The sequence below is a fragment of the Dipteris shenzhenensis genome, chromosome 8 (genome assembly GCF_047967505.1).
Source record: "Dipteris shenzhenensis isolate YYH24624 ecotype China chromosome 8, Dip_SZ_1.0, whole genome shotgun sequence".
NCBI classification, from domain to species: Eukaryota; Viridiplantae; Streptophyta; class Polypodiopsida; order Gleicheniales; family Dipteridaceae; genus Dipteris; species Dipteris shenzhenensis.
The window spans coordinates 42,050,520-42,075,850 of NC_141603.1; the positions used below are offsets into that span (position 1 = coordinate 42,050,520).

At 42.7% G+C, this 25,331-nt stretch overlaps 1 protein-coding gene across 1 annotated transcript; it reads left to right on the plus strand.

The window, feature by feature from the left end:
• The first annotated feature begins 10,930 nt into the window (after window positions 1-10,930).
• On the plus strand, window positions 10,931-15,516 carry LOC147899526 (pentatricopeptide repeat-containing protein At2g39620-like). Its single transcript, XM_087378402.1, has 3 exons — window positions 10,931-11,216; window positions 11,326-11,402; window positions 11,495-15,516. Exons 1-3 carry the CDS (start codon window positions 10,982-10,984, stop codon window positions 14,657-14,659), a joined length of 3,477 nt encoding a protein of 1,158 aa, XP_087234528.1. The 5' UTR covers window positions 10,931-10,981; the 3' UTR covers window positions 14,660-15,516.
• Window positions 15,517-25,331: the final 9,815 nt, after the last annotated feature.

Sequence of the window (25,331 nt, forward strand, 5' to 3'; positions counted from 1 at the left end):
AAATTTTTGATTGACATTCTCTAATTTTGTATCAAAATCACAAAGGATTTCCATGTTTCAAGAATGATTGGATTAATGTTGCTGCTAAAACATAACGTTGCACAATAGTTCTTTTGCATCTTATAGATTATAATGATTTCAATAATGAAATAAGGTTGTATTGTCAAATTTGACATTACATGGGGGTTTTTCACTAAGAATGATCGTGTCAAGTAGTGTATCATTTACTGCTTTTAGATCTTCAAGTTGCAAAATTTGATTGAATATTGCATATTAGTGCAATGTTGGTGTTTGCCTTTGACTTGTCATCATTTGAGCTTGAATTACTTTTTAAAGTAAATCCCATTGCTATGATTAAAAATTTGATTGTTTCTTCTAAATAATTTTGGATTGCTAGAAATTATAGTCCTGTGCATAATGCTTAATAATGTCTTCTGAATAAATTTGGATTGCTAGAAATTATGGTCCTATGCATAAAGCTTAATAATGTCTACAAAATATTTTGATAGTTGATGCATATGTGGGCTTCAAAGATGGGTTTTTTGTATTTCATAAGTGTATGACTATCATACTCGAATTACTTTTTAATGTAAATCCCATTGCTATGATTAAAATTTTGATTGTTTCTTCTAAATAACTTTGGATTGCTAGAAATTATAGTCCTGTGCACAATGCTTAATAATGTCTTCTAAATAAATTTGGATTGCTAGAAATTATGGTCCTGTGCATAATGCTTAATAATGTCTACAAAATATTTTGATAGTTGATGCAGATGTGGGCTTCAAAGATGGTCTTTTTATATTTCATAAGTGTATGACTATCGTACTTTAAGTTTTCCATTAGGAAAATATTCCCATATGTTGTTAAATTTTGATTCTTGATTGAAACCTAGAATTTGTTCTTATTCCATAAATTATAATGGTGGTGGCATGAAGTAACATCTCAAGGAGTCAACTAAGGCCAAAAGCAAATGCTCCGACTAAAGGGTGAAGCGAGCAAAGTGACTGAATCCAGATGTGACCAAAATGAAGGTCCACATGACAAACTGAAGTGCCACTACAAGATTTTTCATTAACAGTTGGTGATCCTATTGGGGAATGTGAACTAGTTTGTGCTGGAGAAACTAGTGGTGGAGTGCAAGCAAACCAATTGGTAGTGAACATTGAAAAACATGGATGCAAGAATACAGTGTCCCAACTAAGATACCAAAGACAAACGTAAGCGTGTATCACTGGAATCAAAGCTCGATGCAAACCTTCCAAGAGTACATTGATGAATTCCTCATGATATTCTTGGATCATTTCTCAATATATAGTATAAAGAAAGAACACTTGGAATGTTTGCAAAAGGTGTTCCAAAAATGTAGGGAGACATTAATTTCCCTCAATAGATACACGGTATTCTATGTGTTCTTGAAATGTTGCTCGGTCACACAATTCGAGTAAAGTCATCATGTTAGAAAAAACCAAGATTGATGCCATACAAAGGATGAAGGAGCCAACAACGTCAAGCAAGTACATTGATTTTGTGGGATTCCTTAGCTACCATTGACCTTTCATCAAGAAGTTTGCAGAGGTAGCCAAACTACTTCATCGATTGACAAGACCAAATACCAAGTTTGAAAGGAGAAAAGCCCAAAGAAAAGAATTGCAAGTGCTACAAGCAATGGTGATAAAGGCAGTGATCCTCCAAAATCCATACTAGAATTTGATCTTGCATATGCATGTGGATGCATGCATCAGGGATGGCAATTGGATCCCCACAAAAAATCTCTCATGTCTACATGTGTTTCAGCCATTGTAAACTAAGATGTCCAATTCTCCTATGCCATAGGTCAACATCTCTACGCTGCTCATGTCCTTGCTCAACATACATGCCTATCTAAATAATAGGATTTCCCACATCTAATGCAAACAAGCGGCCTTTGCTTTTACCTCGAGCAATGAGGCTACTCGATCTTCCATTTTTGAACTCCTCTATGAAGCACCCGTACTTATTGAGTCTAACATGCATGCCTTGCTCACACATCTATCCAAGAGAAGCTAGATTCTTTGTTATGGTTGGCACATAAAGTACACCTCCCAACTTGTTGTGACTTCCATCTCTTGTGGCCAACAGTACATCCCCAATGTGTGTAATGGGATGCATAGTGTCATCTTTGTGGCTACAAACTCTTCACTCAACATAGGCTAATTATGCTCGAACCACTCCTCATGGTGTGTCATATGACTAGTAGCACTTGCACCTACGAACCAATCATCGTCACTCGATGGTTGTGAAATGCTCCCTATCACATGCTTCATAGCAAATAAATGTCCTCCTAATCCTCTATCATAAGACTACTCCTTGTGTACTCTGTCATAGCCTTCAGAGTTTCCATACTAATGGCAGGAACCTTGACCTCTATCACCATAGTTGGGCTGATGACAGCTCTCAACCATACCTACCACATCCATAACACTGCACATCCTGTGATGCTCCTATGCAACCTCTACCTCTACCATGGGCTGATTCTATCCCCTTGCCTTAGCCTCAAGGCATAAACTTGCCTCTACTTGCATTATGGCCATATCCCTAACCATATCAGCTAGATCCCCCTCGACCTCCAGATCCACCATGGCCTTGACTATGGTAAAACACCTTATCTCTATTTGAGCCACTACTCCATGCTCCTAAGCCAAGCTTGACTTCATCAGTTAGGCATAAAGTAAACAACTCGTCAAAGTCTAGATATGTCCATGCACTAAGATGGAGGTATCTAGGCCTTATGCTACAGACCTAGACCATCGAGGGTCACTGAAACTAGATCATCATCAACAGGTGAATTGATTTATGCATCATAGTCAATAATAGACTTGTTTTCTCTCCAAAACCCATGTAGCCATTGCATTAATTGGATCTTATGAACCTTAGTGCTCATGCCATATATATTTACAATTATGTCCCAACCTTCTTTTGGAATTTTTAGCTTTTTTGATGTGGGGGATCAAATATTTCAAGACACAAATAGAAATCCAAAACTTTTCGAAACTTTTCAACCCATGCTTTATATTGTTTTACCTTCTCAGCCATTGGATGCTCACCCAAATCTAGACACTTATCATCTCTTGCAATAAGATCCCATAAGCCTTTGCAGATTATGAAGTTCTCCATGTAGTAAGACCCTGCATTAAAGTTGTCTTTGAAAAGCTTTTCACCCACAATCTGCATAACTTTCATTGCCAAACAGCATAAAATATGCAACAAACCTAAGTAAAATTGACCAGAATCTCCCCTTAAAAACCACAAAAAATCAGTGCCAAATAGCATCCAACATCCACATATATTGTATCAATGCATCAAGCATGTGCGTCTTAAAGCATCATCTCCAGCATGATGGCAACCATACCACTAGCCTCATGCTGGTCTACTTCAATCTCAGGCATTCCATAAACATGGCCTATCTATCCACACAAACATGATGCAAAATAAGTAGGAAATATGTCCTAGACAATTTTTCAATGCCATTTAAGGCTCTGAAGCAGCCTTGTTCACTGCGTTTTTGCTCCTAACTTCCCATTGCATTCTGATGCTCAACCGGCTCATATGCCATTTATGTATACTATTGGCAATCCACCAAAACCATATACAGCTTCAAACATACATTTTAAAGCACTTTTTTCTAGTAATAACAATAACAACTTATGGTTGTTTCGCAAGCATCAAAACTTTTGTTACAAATCTCAAACTGGTTTTCTTCCAAAAGCAAATTTCCAGCTTGTATAGAGATCTACAACTTCTCGATTTAACTTAGGCTACAAATTCTCATGGATTGGAAGATATTCAAGTAGCAAAATGGCTATCCAAAAATTTCTTCATATCTCCTATTCTTGTCTGAGTGCAATTACATGTGATTTATGCAAAGGAGATTATTCCTTAGAAAAACCAAATGAGAACCGGCGATGCTAAAAAGGTGCACAACAACAATGATTCGAGTTTTTCCAATACCTTTTCTATGCTTGGAGCTATTACTTGCTTGAAGCGCTATAGATAGTTGGTTTATTTATTGCATTACTCTTTGCTTCTTTGATGCTTGCCTATTAATTCATTGCTGGCTACTTTTCTTTTTTGATGCTACCTAATACTTCTTCTCAGTTGCTTGCATGCTTCGTACCTCATGCTACTCTCAATTGCTAACACTTCTTTTAATCCTTTGTTGCATAGCCAATTTGCTTAGTTGTTAGCATCGCATGCTGCTCCACATCATTGCTATTTCTCTTGCTTGTTTGTTCAAGGATCATTTTTGCACTGTTGTACACTCACTTCTTGCTCTGTTGTACTTCGGTGCTTGAGCTATAATGGTTTATGTTGAAGTTATTGATGCTCTTCTACTATTTATGTTTTCTTTGTCATTGAGATACTCTTGTGCTACCCTTGCGATAGATTACTAGCCGTTGGGGTGATGCTGACTATGCTACTTTTGCTAACATTCCTTTAGTGCCTTTGTATGCATTTTGTTACTCCTTATCGTCTTGCTTATTGTGTTGCTACATTGCATTTCTTTTTTGGCTTTGTGTCTTGATTTGTTGTTGAATGTCATGCCTACCGTCGCTCGTCTATTGCGATGTAGGTTTGCCTCAACAATTCATGCTTTACTTCTACTTATTGTACTGAAGCTCTACTATAGCTTCACTGTTTAGACCAAACTAGCCCATTTTGGTCCAAAGACTATGGATCTTTGCCTTAGAGGCTTTGATACCACATGAAGCTAATGTGTGTGAGTTGCGAGCAGTGCAAACAAAAGAGATCATCTTGACCTTCAACCCATCCTAGTTTTCTTCTTCGTCACTTCTCCTTGATACACTTCTCGCTCTTATCGATTCTGTTTCTCACATTACAATACATGCCTTATCTTACTGGCTTAAGGGTTTGTTCACATCACACATGCCCCCTACATCTAATATGTATAATAGGGGTGAGAGAGAGAGAGAGAGAGAGAGAGAGAGAGAGAGAGAGAGAGAGAGAGAGAGAGAGAGAGAGAGAAGATATATTAACATCTGCGGGAGGCCTCTGGGCCTATGGGACAAAGTACGGAGTCAAGTAACTCATACAAACCATTGTGGGCTAGGGCAAAGGGCTCATTAAGGCCCTTGCTGAGTACTAAAATTCTATACTAGTACAAAATAGCAAAAAAAGTAGCAAAATAGCATGAGAGTGGCATGGAGATATCAAGTGCTCAGAGCTAGAGTCCCAAGTGTATGAACCGGCTCCACGTATCCAAGCTCCATAATGGTTGTCTGATGAGATGCAAAGAGCTCATGTATTTGTATCTGTCAGGATGTCTCTTGTGGTGGTGGAGGGCATGGTCTCCTCGATCTCTGGATCTGATGAGCTATGTCAAGGGTGATGCCTCGCCTCAGTCGAGATCTCCCCTAAGGAGAGCTGAAATAGGTCGAACCTCGATTGTGTGTGCTCTGGTCTCCTATTGCACCATGTACGATCTCTGTGCCCCTTGTCTAGTAGTGTTGTGTTGGCTCCCTCCATTGATCCTTGTATCTCGCATGTCGGCTAGCTCCTCCTCCTCTATCCTAGAGTGCCCTGGGGCTGAGTCAACTGCATAGAAATTCGTGACATGTCTGCGCTCGGTCTACCTCGGTACCCTGTGGAGTGGTGGTCCCATCCTCTTGCTCTCTGATATGTTGTAGTAGTATCTCCCTGTGTCGTCGCATCTCCATCAGGTAGAGCCTAATACGGACTTGGTTCTGGAAGTGGATCCGTTGTTGTGAGAGTGGGCCAAAGCCTACTTGCCTATAAATAGTGGGCGGTATTGTGCTTTTCAAATTCATCAAATGTCTTCCATGTTACATTAGATTGGAGCACCCAAAAGATGAGGATACAAACCATGTGAAGACCAAATACTTTCAAACACCTTCAATAACTCTATAGAGTGGAATGATGAGTTTATGAATTCCACTTTTCACACTAGCTCTCAGATATCCCTACTCTTACACACATAAAATATAGATATGAGAGAATAAACATAAAAAGATAGGCAACAAAACAATCATCACTAGAAGCAAATGGCAATTTTTTTGCTTGCACAAAGCCATGAAGCCCGGTGAAAGTGTCTTCATCGCTTTGGGTAGGCAAAAGATTTGCCATCACCCACACTACTTCTTTGTAAGTTCATTAAAAGCCTATCTAGGAATGCAGAGAAAAAAGAAGGCCAAATACGGATGCAGGCATGGTATAGCTACCTCCAACCTTGATAGCTTCGTTAAACTGTAGGAAATAATTATTCTTAAATTGTTGAAGCAGAATTAGGTGAGAGATGAGAGTTCTCTTATTAAAAAAAGTAGATATGTGTCTTTTTGTTCATATATGTGACATGTTCTCTCTCTCCCTACCTCCCTACTTTAAATTTTTTTAACTTAAAAAATGTCACTAATAACAGCACTAATAAATCATTTCCACACTCCTTCCCTCTCTTCTCCTCTCCTCTTCTCTCTTCCTAGTTTATTGTCGCTCCCTTTCTCCTGTCCTCTCTTCGTAGTTACTTGTCCCTCACTTCTCCCTTCCTCTCCTCTCCTCTATTTTTTCATCCACTCGCTCTCCTCTCCTCTCCTTTTTCGCCCTCCCTTCCCTCCCTCTCCTCTCCTTTCCTCTCCTATCATCTCCTTTCTTGCCCTCACTCCCTCTCCTCTCGTCTCCTTTTTTGTCCCTACCTCCCTCCCTCTCCTCTCCTTTCCTCTCCTCTCCTCTCCTTTTTTAGCCCTCCCTCCTTTTATCTTGATAGTTGCTTGTCCCACCTTTTCTCTTCCTTTGTAGTTCACATCTTGTAGGAGCTCACTCCCTTGGTAGAGATTGAAAGGTGAGCACTATTTCTAAGGCATAATTTTTAAAGGATTGAATCTGGAATTTTTATCTTTCACATTTCAAAACACAGGTTTCAAAGAATGGTTAGCAGGTCTTGAATGGAAGTAGGTGAAAGCACACAAGAATATGACAATGTTTTGAAGCTCAAGCAGGACTCCATGTATGATTTTTTACATGGTAGCAAGTTTCAAGGCCAAGGGTCTCCCAAGGACAAGATCTTTGTCATGAAGCTGTCTACAATGGGACCTGCCTCCAAGGTTCACCTTGTGAATGCGATGCGATATGACAAAAATGGGGATCTGCAACAATGAGCTTGGGTCCAATTCAACCACAAGAGGTGATCAAGAGAATGGGTTACCATGCGTTTCCATGTGTGTGATCCAAGATAAGTAACATTTGTTTTGTAAGTAGTCATTCTGTAAGCATCCATATGGGAGGGATTTTCTTCACGCATTGTCCTTATGAGGCATGGTCCTTAACGAGAAAGTGGTTGATGAGACAAAGCATAAGGTGTTTGTTATTGAGTATATGGATGACTCATTGCATGCAATGGAATATGGCATGCACATATGTGCAAGGCCTATTTACACATGCCCAGACTTTCAAAAACAGCTACAGGTTGTAAAATCATACCTAGTATGTAAGCATATCTATTTTGTGTTTTTAAGAGTGATGGGTCTCCATCAAAATGAGCATGTTTTCATCCATCATCTTGTGCTCTCAATAACGGAGGTGGCTTTGGCTCTATCTCGTGTGAGAAAACTTACCCATGATTACATTGTGCCAATGATAATGTGAGATAACAATGTAATTGAAGGATTATTTTTGGCATGTACAAGTGTGACTTGGTTATCTATGCAAGACTCCATAGTCTAATATCTCAAAAGTCATAAGTTCTCTTAAGTTTTGATTTCTAGTCTACTCCGCAGTTGTTCATGTGTAAAGGTTGCTTATTGTGCATTTTTTTGTAGTAGTGGTATGGTAATTTTATGCAAGACTCCATAATCTAATCTCAAAACATTATAAGTTCTCTTAACTTGAATTTCAAGTACAAATATTTTTATTGTTTAATTTTGACTGTATGAGCATGCTTCATGCCAATTCCCTAAATGTGAAGATATGTGAAGGTGAGACTTAATATAAATGTGTGTTTCAAAGAGAGGACAAATAGAGGGGGAGAAACCAATAGAATACCAATGTACAATGACATTGACAAGCGAGACTAAATTTTCTTACACACTTTTTTTTTGTAAAACGACTGGAATTATATCATGAATTTTGGAAATGTACAAGAAGAGTTGGCTCCACGAACTAAATTTCCACTAAATTTCACACAAACACACACATGTAAATATATATAGATAGAAAGATAGAGAGAGAGAGAGAGAGAGAGAGAGTCATAGTGTAACAACATTGACAACAAGAAATACTAATAATTTATTTGAACGGAAATATGTGTGTGTATGTGTGTGCGCGCGTGTGTGTGAGAGAGAGAGAGAGAGATTACGCTCGCCATTTTTGTAGACACTCGCCAAAAAATCACACCCACTGATAAGGAAGAAGCCTTGAACATCACCTAACAAGCCCGCTCACCACTTCCGAAGACTCGAGAAGGCATACTTAATGACCAGCCCACCTCACGATAAGACCCAAACAACTCTAGACCCCTCTCACCTCTAGACTTCAACAAGTCTAGACCCCTCTCACCACAAGGCAATCCTAGAATAAATGACAAACAAATTCCACCAATCTATCACAAAGATCAAACCACCTTACGAGTCGACCCCTAACCGATATACAAGTGTGTAAAGTCTTCCGCATAAGGAAGCTCATGTACCCCACCTTACATTCCTTCCAAATGGAGCACAGCCTTTTCCTCCACCAAGAAGAACCAAAAGGAAGTTCCAATTTTACCATTCAAAAAGGGCACCATCAACATCTCCTGCATCACTCACCAATAAACCTTTTGATTGCAAAAATGTTCTCAATGGAACCTTACCACCCAATAGCCATTGCTTCTCTCTCCAACAAGGACACATCACATAGTTGGTAGTCCAATTCCAAGGAAGTTGTACAAAAGTAGGCTAGCCTCCCTCAAAGTAAGGCAAAATAAAGCCTCCATCAACATCCAATATGCCTTAATGGGATCCCATAGTCAATCCCATATCCTGAATCCTTTTCTGGATAGCACTCTAGCTCTGGCTCTAGCTCTGGCTAGATCAAGGAATGCTAACTGCCTACTATCTTTTTCTACTACATGTGTCCACCAAATACCAACAAGCTTGACACCTCTAAGACCATCTCACCCCTTCCATATCAACAAGGAACCCACAACTATCCATATCAAGGTCTGAGCTAGGAATCTTTAGGGGAAAGTAGTGATAAGCCTATCATACTAGTTTAGCTAGGTCCACATTCCAACTTAAGATCCTCTCCCTCCTTCCACAAATCACTTGGTGCACTCAACCCATGGGGCCTCACACACGAACAATGTTGGCATCCATTTACTCAACAAACCCCCAACCACCCTTAAGCTTAGGGGCTTTCAGCTCTTCCCAAGGTATATAATGGACCTTTTGTTTGCCCTAATCCTTATCCCATAGGAACCTCCTAAACAAATGTTCACTCAAGCCCAATGAGACTTCACAAAATAGAAGAAAGATAGATGGTTGCAACGAACAGATCATATTGAATAATGGTCGTTCATGCATTCCAGCCCAACTCGACTCCTTGCCACCCACAGAACTTATGCCAAGACCCAAGGGGGCTCCGACATACCTAACTGTGGAACCTCTTCCAACCCAAATTACATGAATTGATTCAGCCCAAGCCGGTTTTCGACATCGAGGTAGAGGCCGAGACACCCTTGAAAGTTGGGATTCATGCAATGGGGGCTCTTGCGACTCACTCCCTTCTCTGGAGTGAAGATAATGCAACCGCCTACCCGACTTTCAAGCATGTTGGGTTTAGACTAGAGCGGCGGCAAAGGAGCTTGGAAGGAGGATGGCTGTCGGTTGGTGTTCAGACGAGGGGGATAGAGAAAAACACCCAACTAGTTGTACAGCTCACCCAATTTACGCATTGCTTCTACTCTTGATTCCAACCTCTAACGGGGCAAATTCCAATCTCTAACCAAGGATTCGAGGATGGAAGGGGGTGGGGGTTTGTTTGCTAGGACAACAACGAGGATGAAGAGGATGATGACATCTTCTTGATACATGATGTTTCCTTCATAGTTAAGTACAAATTGAGAATGGTATGTTTATATCAAGTAATTGTGACAAGAATTTTGATGTCTTAAACACAGATCACTAGGGCCATTAGAAATTATGATCTTGCTTAGCGAGTGACAATTGTGTTAAAGGCAAAACCAATTTGGATGGTCTATACCAATGCATTGATTAGATACCTTGCTATTAATGTGATAAAAAGGAGCTGAGTGAAACCTCGACATGCACAAGTGGTGAAGAGTTAGGATGATTCGATGATCGTCCCTTTTACAAGTGAAGTGTTGATGTCCCATTGGGGCCTGTGCACAACCAAGTTTGCAGCACGTAAAGGTTCGAGGTCGACGGAGATTATATTTGACCGTCCATCTAAGTTGCCCTAGAGATTCCAACCCTCCGCCGCATGTCAACTTACAGGTAACCCTATGTGTCGCTCGCTTGGAGGCCCTCCCTCTAGGGGATTCCGGGCTGGAAAGTGCTACTCGGGGCCACCGTTGCTCGCCGGGTTCCAGGCACTTTTTGGCCTGCCTTTAGGTAGCCTTAGCGAAGGTTCAACTTTCAAAAACCAAAATAAATTTCTAGCATTATCCAGACTTTTTTTTTTTTGCAAATTCTTTGATTGGTTGGTGACTTTAGAGCATGTCTTCCAAATTTGGGTGTGCTTTTTTGAAAGTGCATTCATTCCCTCTCTTTCCTCTTCTATTTCTCTCTCTCTCTCTCACTTTGGGCAAGCCCCTCTCTCTCTCTCTCTCTCTTCTCCTTCTTCTCTCTCTCTTCTCCTTTATCGAGGGATTCTCCATTGTATATGTAGAGAAGCTCAACAACAATGTAACCAACAAATGAGCGGCAGAAAAAGTTGGAGACTATATACACATTGAGAGAGACAGTTTTCTCGTCTGATGACGATGAACATACATACAGGCGGCGCTAGAGATCCTTGCCGCTTGTCTGACGCAACCGCAACGAAGCTATGGCGCCCGATTGTCGCTCAGCTGCCTGGCCCCTGGTTTTCTTGTAGCGGATATCCCCACTCCGATTGGTTGTCAATTCATCTGCGCAGGCAATCCAGTCCTACCTCTCCGATGGCCTCCCCCGAGGACATTGTAGCCGCGGCGGAGGAATGTTCGTGTACAGGTAGCTCAATTTTGCAATGCTGAAGCCGACTAAGTTCTTTTCGCGTTTTTACATGAGAAGGGCAATTGGGGCATCCAATTCTGATAATTGGCTTGCGTTGTATTCTCAGGTAGGCCAGGGACCGAGCGCTTATGGAAGGAGAATTTAATGGATCCCACCCAGTTGTGGGACAACCGAGAGAGCAAAGTAAGAGTGCGGCCTGTCTCAACTGAATGATTTGCACATATAAATCTGTTGATTGGCTGGTCTGACGAGTCTCTTGTGAATCTTAACCACAGACAAACCCAAGATCTCCAGATTTCAAGCATAAGATTACCAAGGAGTGGCTGTGCATAGACGGCTGTTACAATCCAGGTATGATTAACGACATGCTGGAGAAAGAGCCCAAAGCATCCACTGGTCAGGCCCAAGACCGTGGCTGGGAAACACTAAGCTTAGAGGAGGCACTGACGTCTATAGAACGGATGCCCCAGCCTCTTTCAGTTCAGAACCTTACATGCATTTTGCATAAGTGCAGAACCAAGAAAAATCTAGCATATACCAAGCGCTTGTATGCCTACATCTGCAAACATGGCCTGGAAGATCATAGAGCTCTTGGAAACTACCTTGTGCCAATGTTGGTTCAAGTTGGAAGCCTGTGCAATGCTCAACAGGTTTTTAACAAGTTGTATGATCGGAATGTATATTCTTGGAGCTCTCTCATCTGGGGTTATATGGAATGTGGTGATTCAAAGCATGCCCTTAATCTCTACCAGAAAATGCAAGAGGATTCTGTACACCCTAGCAAATATACCTTTGTGGCTGTACTGAAGGCTTGTGCTCAGCTGAAAGATGCAGAAAGAGGCCGAGAAATACATGCTGAGATAGTCAGAAAGGGGCTGGAAGGATATCTTTTTGTTGGCAGCACCTTGGTTGATATGTATGCCAAATGTGCCTGTCTTACAGAAGCACAGGAAGCATTCAACAAGCTGACAGTGCGAAATGAGGTCACGTGGACTGCACTAATCACAGGATATGCGGAGCATGGGCTTGGTGAGGAAGCACTGAGCTGTTTCAAACAGATGCAACTGGAGGGTCTCTCTCCAGATGCTGTCACATTTGTTTGCAGCTTGAAAGCTTGTGGCAGCATAGGAGCCATAGACAAGGGCCGAGAATTACATGCTGAGGTTGCCAGAGATGGGTTGGAAAGAGACCTTCTTGTTGGCAGCACTTTGGTGGATATGTATGCCAAATGTGGGGTGCTTGCAGAAGCACGGGAAGCATTTGACAAGCTGCCCATTCGAAATGAGGTCTCGTGGACTGCACTAATTGCAGGATATGTGGAGCATGGGCTTGGTGAGGAAGCGCTGAACTGTTTTGAACAGATGCAACTGGAGGGTGTCTCTCCAGATGCTGTTGCATTTGTTTGCAGCTTAAAAGCTTGTAGCAGCATAGGAGCTATAGACAAGGGCCAAGACCTACATGTTGAGATTGCTAGAAATGGGTTGGAAAGAGACATTATTGCTGGCAGCACCTTGGTGGATATGTATGCCAAATGTGGCTCGCTTGCAGAAGCACAGGAAGCGTTTGACAAGCTGCCAGTTCGAAACGAGGTCTCGTGGACTGCATTGATCACAGGATATGCCGAACAGGGGTTTGGTGAGGAAGCACTAAATTGTTTTGAAGGGATGCAACTGGAGGGTCTCTCTCCAGCTGCTATTACATTTGTTTGCAGCTTGAAAGCTTGTGGAACCATTGGAGCCATAGACAAGGGCCGAGAAATACATGCTGAGATTGCTAGAAAGGGTCTGGAAAGAGACCTTGTTGCTGGCAGCACCTTGGTGGATATGTATGCCAAATGTGGCTCTCTTGCAGAAGCACAGGAATCACTTGACAAGCTTCCAGTTCAAAACGAGGTCTCCTGGACTGCCTTGATCTCAGGGTATGCTGAGCAGGGGCTTGGTGAGAAAGCGTTGGACTGTTTTGAAAAGATGCAACTGGAGGGTCTCTCCCCAGCTACTATCACGTTTGTTTGCACCCTGAAAGCTTGTGGCAGCATAGGAGCCATAGACAAGGGCAGAGGATTACATGCTGAGATTTCCAGAAAGGGGCTAGAAGGAGATCTTGCTGTTGGCAGCACCTTGATGGATATGTATGCCAAATGTGGCTCGCTTGCAGAAGCATGGGAAACGTTTGACAGGCTGCCAGCTCGAAATGAGGTCTCATGGACTGCACTGATTGCAGGATATGCCAAGCATGGGTTTGGTGAGGAAGCTCTGAACTGTTTTGCACAGATGCAACTGGATGGTCTCTCTCCAGATGCTGTCACGTTTGTTAGCAGCCTGAAAGCTTGTGGCAGCATAGGAGCCATAGATAAGGGCCGAGAAATACACGCTGAAATTTCCAGAAAGGGGCTGGAAGGAGTTGTTGGCAACACCTTGGTGGATATGTATGCCAAATGCGGATCACTTGGAGAAGCACGGGAAGCATTCGACAAGCTTGTAATTCAAAATGAGGTCTCGTGGAATGTGCTAATCTCAGGATTTGCTGAGCAGGGGCTTGGTGAGGAAGTGCTGAACTGTGTCGAACAGATGCAACTAGAGGGTCTGTCTCCAGATTCTGTCACATTCATTTGTGTCTTGAAAGCTTGTGGCAGCATAGGAGCCATAGACAAGGGTCGAGAAATACACGTTGAAATTTCCAGAAAGAGGCTGGAAGGAGTTGTTGTTGGCAATACCTTGGTGGATATGTATGCCAAATGTGGCTCACTTGCAGAAGCATTGGAAGCTTTTGACAAACTGCCAATCCGAGACAACATCTCGTGGAATGCACTAATCACAGGATACTCCCAGCAAGGAGAAAGTGAAATGGTTTTCCATATACTTGAGAGAATGAGAGGAGAAGGGGTAAAGCCAGGGGGGGTCACATTCTCTATTGTTCTCACTGTATGCAGTCACACGGGTCTTGTGGATAAGGGCCAGAAATACTTTGAGGCCATGAGCAAAGACTATGGCATCACTCCAACTATTGAGCACCATATTGGCATGATTGATCTCTTTGGCCGTGCAGGCCAATTATGTGAGGCGGTGGCGATGGTGAAGAAGATGCCTTTCCAACCTAATTTTACGGTGTGGCATATGGTGTTGGGTGCTTGTCAAAAGTGGGGTAATGTGGAGCTTGGAAGACTGGCCTTTGAACACGCAGTGCAATTGGATGAAAAAGTTGGTTCAACTTATGTCTTGATGTCCAACATCTATGCAGATGCTCACATGCAGAAGGAAGCGACGAAGATCAAGGCGATTACAGTGAAGAAACAAGCAGTGAAGCGAGAAGATCTTGCCTTGAAAATTAGGGAGGAAGGGTATGTTCCAGATTTGCGTTGGGTGTCACAAGACATGTCAGTTGATGCAAAGAAAGACGGGTTATGTGGGCATAGTGAGAAGCTGGCTGTGCATGTGCCCTAATCAATATACCCAAGGGGACACCAATATCGTTGTCACAAATTGTCAGGCTCATAATGACTCCAGGTGGCCATTGCACTGATATCAAATAGAGCAGAAACTAATCATGTGGGAGATGCACCCAATTTCATGTGTTTAAGGAAGGAGTGTGCTTGTGGTGGCTACTGGCGATCCTAGCTCATCTATAGTCCTCCTGATATGGAATGTTTATTTTAGAATGATGAACAGACAGGTGAGGGGTATTCGAATCATGATTTGTCCTATAGCAAGTTGCCTTTACAAGACAATATCTGTCCATAAGAACAAGAGGTGGGGTGCTGAATTATGAACAGTTTCTGCAAGTCAAGTCTATCCGATAAGCCAAGTGGCCACTCCAATGCCTTTATACTAGTACAAAGAATGGGAATGCATACTACCTTTGTGCATGCCAATATTTGGAGGTGCTTGAACTGCATGCGATGGGTCTATGACACTTGACCACTGTATGGGCCTTGTCCATCCACTTCAAACCAAAAGGTGGGGGTGGGCCCTGAATTATGATCTGCAGTTTCTACAATCAAGTCTATTTGGTAAGTCAAGTGGCCACTCCAATGTCTTTATGCTAGTCCAAAGAATGGGAATATGTAACTTGTTGGGATTTTAGGGGTCACCTCCCCACCTGGGAGCACCCATATGAAGAGGGCATGGGGGAGGTGTTTCAGCAGCATCTTTTGGAAAAGAGAGTCCATGCGGACGGATCTGAGAATACAGGGATGCCACATTGGCAGCATGCAGTTATGTAGGCAACAAGTTTAGGTGCTGCAGTAGGACCTGCAAAGGGCACCAGATTGGTACAGAACTGGTACGGCTGAAGTACGGGGCCATTCCACCACAAAAAGAAACAAGGAATGAGGGGGAAACCCTATCGAATTAAGTAGGGGAGAGAGAGGACATCGCTTGTGTGACCACCAATAAGCATTTGACTGGAATTACCTACATAAAGGGTCAAGATCCCTCTGATCCACCTGTTGGAGAAGCCCAATCGCTGCATAGTGCCCTCCAAGAAGGGCCACTCCACCCTATCCTACATCTTCTTGAAATCCAAGAGTAGGATAGCGAGATGCTGAGACTCTAGTCAAGCGCCTCCCAAAAAGTGAAAATGTTGTCCAAGGTACTGCGTTCTTGGAGAAACCTTGTTTGAGTGTTATGGATGTATGTCCCCCAAATGCGGCCCTATAGACGCAGACTCAAGACCTCTTGTAGGCTGCGTCCAGCAAGGTGACTGGGCGGTCTACTCTATCGTGTCCCTTCGAGATTAAGCAAATCCATCCCTTGCTCAAGGACTGAGAAAGCAAGCCTGTGTTGAAAATCTCCTGAAAAGCATGCCAGAGAAAGGTACAAATGTGCTTCCAGAAGCACTTGAAGAAGGTCGGTGCCAAGCCATCCGCACTTCTGCAATGGAATTTCTTGCAAAGCCTCTGAAAGCTCTTGATTTGTAAATGCATCTCTAATTGCCTCCTCATGCTCTGTGACACCACTGTCGGAATGTGGATCCAGACGGTCTCCCTAGAGATGCCATGTGCATGGTGTACTTAGGGTTGGATAGCAGGTGAACGTCGGTTATGGGATAGCATAGGGCCGGATGGCTATTTTTAGCTAAGATTGCTATATATAGAGATTGCTTCATATATAGTGCTCATTTTATATGGAGGGAGCTCTTCATAGCGTCAAGCTATTTATAGCGGGTTTCCTTCTATATAGAGGGAGGGCTAGTGCTACTGTGGAGTTCAGTTGAGCACTCCTCAACTGATGGATGGGGCTTGGCGAGACTCCGACCATCTACATGGCGGATTATAGGTGGTGTATCGAGGGTCCTTTGGACAGGGCTCAGGTGGTATGGGATGCCTGGGTTAGATACAGGCCTATGGATGAGTCGAGTCCCACGTGCTCGGGGGTGGTCGGGAGGATCGAGGTGCCTACGCTATGATTCTAGTTGGACTGAGGGTGAGATTCTAAGTTAGTGATAGGGTTAGATCTTGCGGGGTCGTGTCATTTGGTATCATAGCCGACCTCTCACGACAGGTAGATAGGTGAAGTAGCGCATGAGATTTCCAAGTATGATTCTCATATCTGCATAGGATTTTCCAGATTCTCTTTTGTTCAAGACGAAATATGGGGTTGGCAGCTGCGCTGGCAGCTAGTGAAATCGTTAGATTTCTTTCAGTAGTTGGGATTCCTCTGTGGTTCACCTTTTGAGAAGGAATTTGACGCTGGATTATTGTATGAGAATTTAGAATCGTTGATCAGCTAGTTGTTTGAGGAAGGTAGCTAATGTAGGAGATTCTATGAGGTTGATGAATGATGCGATTGCATGAGCGCTTGGTGAGCTCTTGCGATGGGGATGATAAAAGGGGAGGATTCGGCCGTATAGGACTGGAGAAGTCGGGTGGAATTATCCAGGATTAGGACGAAGGAGTAATTCGCACTGATTGTGCAGGCTGCATTGCTCTTCTGACGATCTACCACAGCATAGCTTTGATTTCCTTTACAGAAGGATTGGGTACGAGAAGCAATGCTTTCCAACAATAATTGCATGGTGCAAATCTCATCCAAATGCCCTGTTTGGATCCTCTCTATCTGATGTGCTAGGAGCACCTTTCTTCTTCAATGCATTAGTGCAATAGCATGGACATGCTTGGGTCTGTGTGAACAGTAGCATAGAAGATGGGCGATGCGAGCTTTGCATTTAGGGGACTGCTTCCTTTGAGATCATTGCACAACGCGTCACTATTTTTTTGATTTGGCCAAGAATTAAAAAAGCAATGCTGTTTTTGGGCAACATGCTTTTGGAAAAGCATGGATGAGCTTTTCCTAAAAGCTGTTGTGTTTTTTGGTTCAAAGCGGCAGGCTTTTGGGATCCCCACCTTTATAAGACTCCCTCCCTTGCTCCATTTCCCCGATTTCCCCTTCACCCTCTTCGTTATCCTTCCTCAATCCTCTACTGTTCATACCTTGCTTGTTGTTCATATGGAAGGCCATCAAAGCAAACTCCATCCTTGTACTATTGCTTTATCGAGATGGAGGACGAGGCTACATCGAAGATTATTCCTCGTAGACCTCATGATTCCTTGATGAATCAACTCTGGGCAACTCTTCACTACTACAAAACCCCTTAGTACTAGAAGTATATTGAAGAAGGCTCGTGCTGTTCTAAATGTAGACAACTTGTTTTAGAGCCTTTGTACCGCTTTTGAGTTATTGAAAAAGTGATGAAGAGGTTGAAATCCTCAGTTTTGATAGACACCCAATTATTTTTGGCTCGACTGGATCTTTGAACCACTTTCGGTTCAAGAGGTTTCCCAATTTTGTATAAATTGTGTTTTAAAGTGTCTTGTTATTAAATTGACCAAGTTTTGGTTAATTTGGTTTTGATTTGTAACAAGTGGCATCTATAATTTGATGGTTTTTTTTTGCAAATTATATTTTTCTTGCATATATCTTGAAGTTTTTTAGATATATGGTACATTGATGGTGCTTGAGTATTTCTTTACATATTAGACCGGATTTAACAAAGCTTGGATTATCCTTTCTTGAATCCCGGTGAATAGAATCCTATTTGGTTTCTATTTGAAGTTTGATCTCGATGTGATTATGAGTTATGACATTTCTTCGAGTTACCGTTTGGACATATGAAGGTTCTTATTGATGATTAGACCAGGATGAGTCTTCATGTCCAAAGGCGGGGTCATTCTGATTCTCACTCTTTTAGCCTAAGGTCATGGATAGTCAGAATTCAAGAGTTGTTAGGGATGCTACCTACTTGTTTTCTTCTGACCTATTGATTGGGGTATTGTAACACAAGGGGGTGATATAATCACATTAAGAAAAGGATTGAGAACGGATTTGCCACCCTGACTCAATTTGGGATCATCTGAGTTGAAGAGGGATTGGCTACCTTGATTCACATATTGTCCACGGAGTTTTTAATTTGTAGTATACTTTGGTGCTATGGGACACTAAGGTATGTTGCTTTTAAGATTCTCTGATGTGGTGGTATAATCCAATGTGAAACAATACCCAAGGGCCTCTAGGATGAAGTACCAGTAGGATGAATTGAATTGGGGGCAACTTGTTTAGACTTTTTGCAAGGACTGACTAAGATTCTTTACCCAAGGAAAGCCATGTATTGTTTGGGTTCAACCCTGGAGCTCCATAGTCTAGACTCAATCTCAGGTAGGGTTACCACATCTCTTTTGATGATGGTCTGTTAGTGCCTTGTTTGGAACTTGGTGTTCCTAGATAAGAGATCCTAAGAACTTGATGATTCTGTGATAGGAGCGGTTTATTATGCACAAGTTTCTACAGGATATTCGATAGTGGATCCTGTTTTAAGAGATTTCGGATTGTATATTTCCAATCTTTGGATCACTTAGGATGTTATTCCTATGATGGTTGACTATATACATGTCTAGAACAGTACCATTGACTGGATATAGCCAACTGAATTTTTACTGATTATCCTCATGTAGGGGCATTCTGAGGATAGATCAGGGGACCATATCTTTGGTGAGAATTTTGCCCATTGATACTTCCATAAAGATTCTTCCATCATGAGTTATGAACTGATGGTCTACCAATTTTTCTCGGTGTTCTAGTTTGGACATGGATTATAGCATCAAAGAATGCTTCTTTTGAAGCAAGTGACTTGGAAAGATGGATACCTAATTGTTATGCGATGGAAAGTTTGTCATGTATTTCAACCCAAGAATTTGAATAACAAGGGCATTCCGTTGAGGGATTTTTTGAATTCCAAGTAATTCAAGAATTAGGGTTGATAGAAATTGCAACCAAAAAATTGACCTCGAGGGGCTCAATTGATGGGGTTGTTCGAACAATGATTTTTCAAACTCAACCTAAGATTTTTGAGTTCAAAGGTATTCAACATGATGAATACGTTTTTGCAAATCCCGAGTTAGAACTCAATAGATAAGGTTGATAGAATCATTTACCTTTAGGTACAAATTTTACCATGCTTGTGTATGGATATGTCAATGGAACTAACTCTGTGAATTCAGGAGTTGATTTCTCGAGGAGAATACTTGACGATACGTAACCTTGTTTAGATTGAGAGATTTACTTTCCTAGGGTTGGTTATAAAAAATTGTGGCTTTGGCCTTACATTCTCTTTGATTTGAATCTCATGGACAATATAGCACACTCAAACTGATAGTCAAAGTATAATTATTGGCATTGAATCATCTTCATAGAGAGTTTTGGGCTTTTTGGTGAACTCAGGAGTGAGTTCTTAGAGGAAGGGGAGTATGTTATGGGCCGGATGGCTATTTTTAGCCGAGATTGCTATATATAGATATTCTTTCATATATAGTGCTTGTTTTATATGGAGGGAGCTATTCATTATAGCGGGTTTCCTTCTATATAGAGGCTGGGCCAGTGCTACTGGGGAGTTCAGGTGAGCACTCCTCAACTGATGGATGGGGCCAAGACTTTGACCATCTACATGGTGGATCATAGGTGGTGTAGGGGGGAGAGGTATAGGGTGTTGGGGGGGGGTACGCGACATGCACGCAAGGGGGGGATGTGGGAGGGGGAGGGGGGGCGTACGCGACATGCACACAAAGGGGGTGGAGGGAAGAGGGGTGGGGTGTGTGTGTGTTGGGGGGAGGGGGGCATGGGGTGTTGGAGGGGGGGTGGGGAAGGGGGGGGGTTACGTGACATGCGCGCAAGGGGGGGATGTGGAGGGGGAGGGGGGGGCGTACGCGACATGCACACAAATGGGGTGGAGGGAAGAGGGGTGGGGGGTGTGTGTGTGTTGGGGGGAGGGGGGCATGGGGTGTTGGAGGGGGGTACACGACATGCACGCAAGGGGGGGTTGTGTGGGAAGGGGAGGGGGGGTGCATAGGGTGTTGGGGTGGGGGGGGGATACGCGACATGCCCGCAAAGGGGGGGGTCGAAGACCACACCTTTGGGCCTCTCCCTAGCAAAAGATGGTGGTGCAAGAAAATGTCAGTTGCTACTCCTGAATTCATATGCTCCTCAATTATAAGAAAATCCACTGATCTCCCAAACACTATGCTCTAAACCTCCAAGCAAAGAATGAGGTACCATGGCTACTGTCATGCACAATTGTGGAGCCGGTGCACGTTCCAACTCACTAGTGTCCAGTGCATAGAAAAGGGTGTTGAGGAAACATAGCTCTCTTGTGAGAAGGGCCTACATGGCAATATTTGGATTTCGAGGTTTTGAGGGGGGGTTGGATGGGGAGTACTCTGCATCATGTCTTCGAATCAAAGGCATAACAGGTTCCACACCAATCTTGAGGGCCCATTGCATCATGAGGCACACCTTAATCCTCCCCAGTTTGCCTGCACACTACACACTAGTGTAGATACTAATGCGTGACCTATGAGTGTATCGATAGTCCTAGGCGAATGATGCCCGTGACATGACCTAGGGGAGAAACCTAGTTGGGAAGTAGCCAAATTGCCATGGTTGAGCCAAACGTTGACTCCCTACTGGGCCCATCCACTCCTCTATCATGCTATATATCTAATCCTGCATATTCGATTGAACAAGGAAGGGGTCCACCTTTCCTTCCCTCTCAAAAGAGGAGAGTGCAAGAATTGACCATCCCAATCGAGCCCCCTTTGCGGGGATGCAAAGATCATAATTGTCATCTCCAGAGTGAGGGGGTATGCATCGGGTATCTCTAGGTAGTTCCAAGGGCCGATCCTCCAAAAATCCCTAGGAAAAGGTTTCCTAGGGTGAGGCTTCAGGCCTAAAATCTAAGATGAGTCTCCTGGAGAGAGACCTGCTGTGATGAGGTTGTGTCTTGTAGATTCGTGGAGGATAGAGGCTATGCTGAGGAGGCCACAGCCTAAGAAGAGAGGGAGGGGGGGCTTTGTTGTACCCTTGCCCAGAGGCTTTGGATCTAGAGAAGTCAAGGAAACTACCGTGTGAGCCCCTCTATCCAAGCTAACAGTCACCACCAAGATTCGTTTTTCAATATAAAAAACAATGCTATGCTGCAAGAGGAAGGAAAAGAAAAAAGGGGTAAGGCTCACAGAGGACAAGCCCTCTCAAAGGACCCCAAGAAGGTGGCTGAAAAGGACTAGCCAAGAGAGCGCCAAGTAGGGGTATGAAGGCGACAACTGCTACCAAGAAACTTAAAAAACAACCAAAAAACACAACCAATAAAAAGCAGGCTGTGAGCTGCTCCAAGAGGGGCAGCACCAAAAAAGCCCGAAGGAACCACGAAGCGCTATTGAGAAGGGATATTTGAAAACTTGAAAAACAACCTCCTCCCAAAAACTACCAAGAGGGGTTCAAGACCTGGGGAGCCGTTTGAAAACACCTAGGGGGGTAGCTTGGAGCGCTTGTAAAGCACGCTAACTTTGGAAGAGGCCCAACCAATGACCCTCCTACCTACACGTAGCACGAGCCGACTGGGGGGGGCTGCTAGCTAGCCTCCCTTAGGTGATGAGGGGGCTGAGACCCTATTGGCTATGGAGGGCTAGGCGGGGAGGCCGCCAGGCTTGCATGGTGCTACGAGTTGCACACGAGTCCCCAAAAAAAGAAGGTCAACCTCTTCATACGAGCTTTTGAGGCTGCAACGCGGGTGTGTGGGAGGTCGAAGAAGAAGGCGGGGGGTGGAAGAAAGGGGAAACGTGACCAAAGGAGGGGCTGAAGTTGAAGAATGAAGGAAGGGGGGAGGGAGGAGGAGCAGTGAGCTCACGAGAGAGGCACTTCGCAAGGATGTATTTGTTCGAGAGCCCACCCTTAACAAACAGGTATATATCATGACAAGTTCCAAATCTAAAAAGATAAATGATAGGGAGGTTTCCTTTGATAAAAAATTGATATAAATAGTAAGTAGACAAAATATGTTTATAGAAGAACTCCTTGATGAAAAGCAGGGCCAAATGAGAAAACCCCTGAATGGAAAAGACTCTAGACTGATAAGAAGAGAGAGAAGTTCAAGAGATCTATTCATACGATGGAAATAAAGGACAAAGGGTAGTCGCTTTGTTTATGCAAGGAAACCTGTAACTGACTTTAAGTCATATAATGCCACCCAAGGCTTAGCCAAACTACCTATATGAATGCTAATGTAGGGCTAGTGACCTCTGCTAAAAAGGAAATCAATCTCATGCAAACAGTGCTTGTGAGTTTCCCACAACACATGCACATGCACTTACGTAATGAGTTTTGAGAGTTTGAAATGAATTAAACCATGGATTCAAAATGAGAATTGCACTTGAGATAGGAAAATAGGAAATCGAAAAAAGGACTTGCATATTCTCTAAGGCAACATTTGTTTTAAAAATGTTGCACATACAGTAGGGTGGCTGAGTAGAGCAACAGCCGTATAGCTCACGTGTGGAAGGGGGAGTGTGTGAGCAACTCACAAACATATTACCAAATGCCACTAATAGAATAGCTAACATCAAGCAAATGCCAAAAAGTAACTTTGAGAGCCTATGTCCAAAAAATTTAGGGCAAGCTTTCTAGACCCTCCTAATGGCGAACAATTGCGCATTCTTCGAATGGGTGGAAGGTTGATCACAATATTTAGGACTCTTGGAGGGAGACCATGGATAGTCACATGTGATTGCCAAATCGACATCCCCACAAGAAGTTTGGCGAGGCCAAAACATAAAAGTAATGGATGCTTACCCCAAAGATCGACATCCCCACAGCAAGGGGTGAGGCAAAAATATAGAAAGAATGGATGCTTGCCCCAAATCTCTACTCTCAAAATGAGTAGAGTTGTTTGAGATGGACTACACCTCGACTATAGATGAGGACTTTGAATCGACAGCAATAGCAAGTGAAGTTGGGTTGGGAGATGTATATTGAATCTCCTAGAATGAAGTTGAAGGAATGATTTTCACTAGCCCTGATGACAAGAATCTTATCATAAGAGAGGCCGATGTGAGAACATGAACCTCCTTTTAAGTAGGAGTGCACCTTGTTCCATCAATGTCCTTATGCATGGCTACCAAAAAGCTTAAACATCAATAAGAATGTGGTTTTTAGCTTATTTTTGTGTGTACATCTATTTGGTTGCAATAAGAAAAGTAATCCATAAAACTATACAATTCCTTTCTTGAAGTTTGATAAAAAATCTAATCAATTAAAGGAAGTGGGTAAGAATCAGGGATTGTTACCTTGTCAGCCTCCTATAACTGATATACACTTTGACAGCCGTCTTCTTGGGAATGACTAAGATAAGTGAATACCAGTCAGACACTTGTACTAGAAAAATCAAGCTAGCTTCTAGTAGCTTCATAACATATCCATCACTCTTTGATGGGGTTGTCAAATTGGCTTTGCATTTGGTCTTAGTGGGATACTATGAACCACTTCAGTTGGGTGGACCCCCTTAAGATCTTGGTAAGTCCATGCAAACACATCTCATAGTAGATATCTCTCCAAGTCGAGATTGAGGTGCACTCCTACTTGGAAGGTGATGCCTTTTGGATTGCACAATGTGCGAGGCACCTACTGAAGATTCATGAGTGATTCATTTGGAGATCTACTTTTGGATGATCTAAAGATCTTCATGAATGGATGACCTTTCCTTGGAAATGACACCCTCTAGTCATATCAAAGGACTAAAGAAGGTATTAGAAAACTATTGAAAGCATTCATTTGCCCTCAATCTTAAGAAATTTATGTTTTGAGTTTCTCCTAGGGTGTTGCTAGGACATGTTATATTAGTATCAGAGGGAATGTAGTTGACCCAAAAAAAATGAAAAGGATAAGTGAGCTTCTTGTTCCATGGAGTGTCGAAATCTTTCTGGGAGACTTGAGGTGCATTACAAGAGTTTCATAAAAGATTACGCTGCTTAGAGCTTACCACTTACTTGATTGTTAGAGCTTACCACTTACAAGAGTTTCATAAAAGATTATGTTGCTTAGAGCTTACCACTTACTCGATTGTTAAAGAAAGATGAAGTTTTTGATTGGGAAAAGAAGATTGAGCCTTTGAGAACTCAAGTTAACATTGGAGAAAGCTCCAATTTTGGATCGAACGGACTATAATAGGGACTTATTTGTATTCATAGTAGGTTCACAGGCCATCGCGTGCTGTCTAGCCCAACATCATGATTAAAAAACATGCTATCCCATTTTTTTAAGCAGTTGCAAATTACTACCTACCGAGTCACGATATGCTCGAGAGGAGAGGCTATGTTGGCTATCATATATTCAACATAGAAACTACATCACTATATACTAAAATAAAAAACCATTTCTTTTATTGGATGTGAAGCCTTGAAGCTAATGATGGATAATTAAAACCTCCTAATAGTTGATGAAATGGCTAGTCATCTTGGAGGAGTTCAATCATGAGATTCAAAAAAAACCACCAAGGTTACAATGAGCATTGGAATGCTAGGTCAGTGGTGGTGACAATGCATTAATTGATGGATATGAGGAGCAAGAAGGTTCTGTGCAAACAAGCAGTGAAGAAATGGGTTAGCTAAGTGAAGATGTATTCAGGATCAATACAGCTCCCCATTGGTATGTTTGAACTAGAGAGGTCCCAAGAGGATATGATCAAAGCCAAAAGCACAAGTTAACAATGTATGCACAGTGGTTTAGTATCGTAGGTACATGCTTTATAGAAGGGGTCCTAAGGGAGTGTATTTGCGATGTGAAATAGTAAACAAAA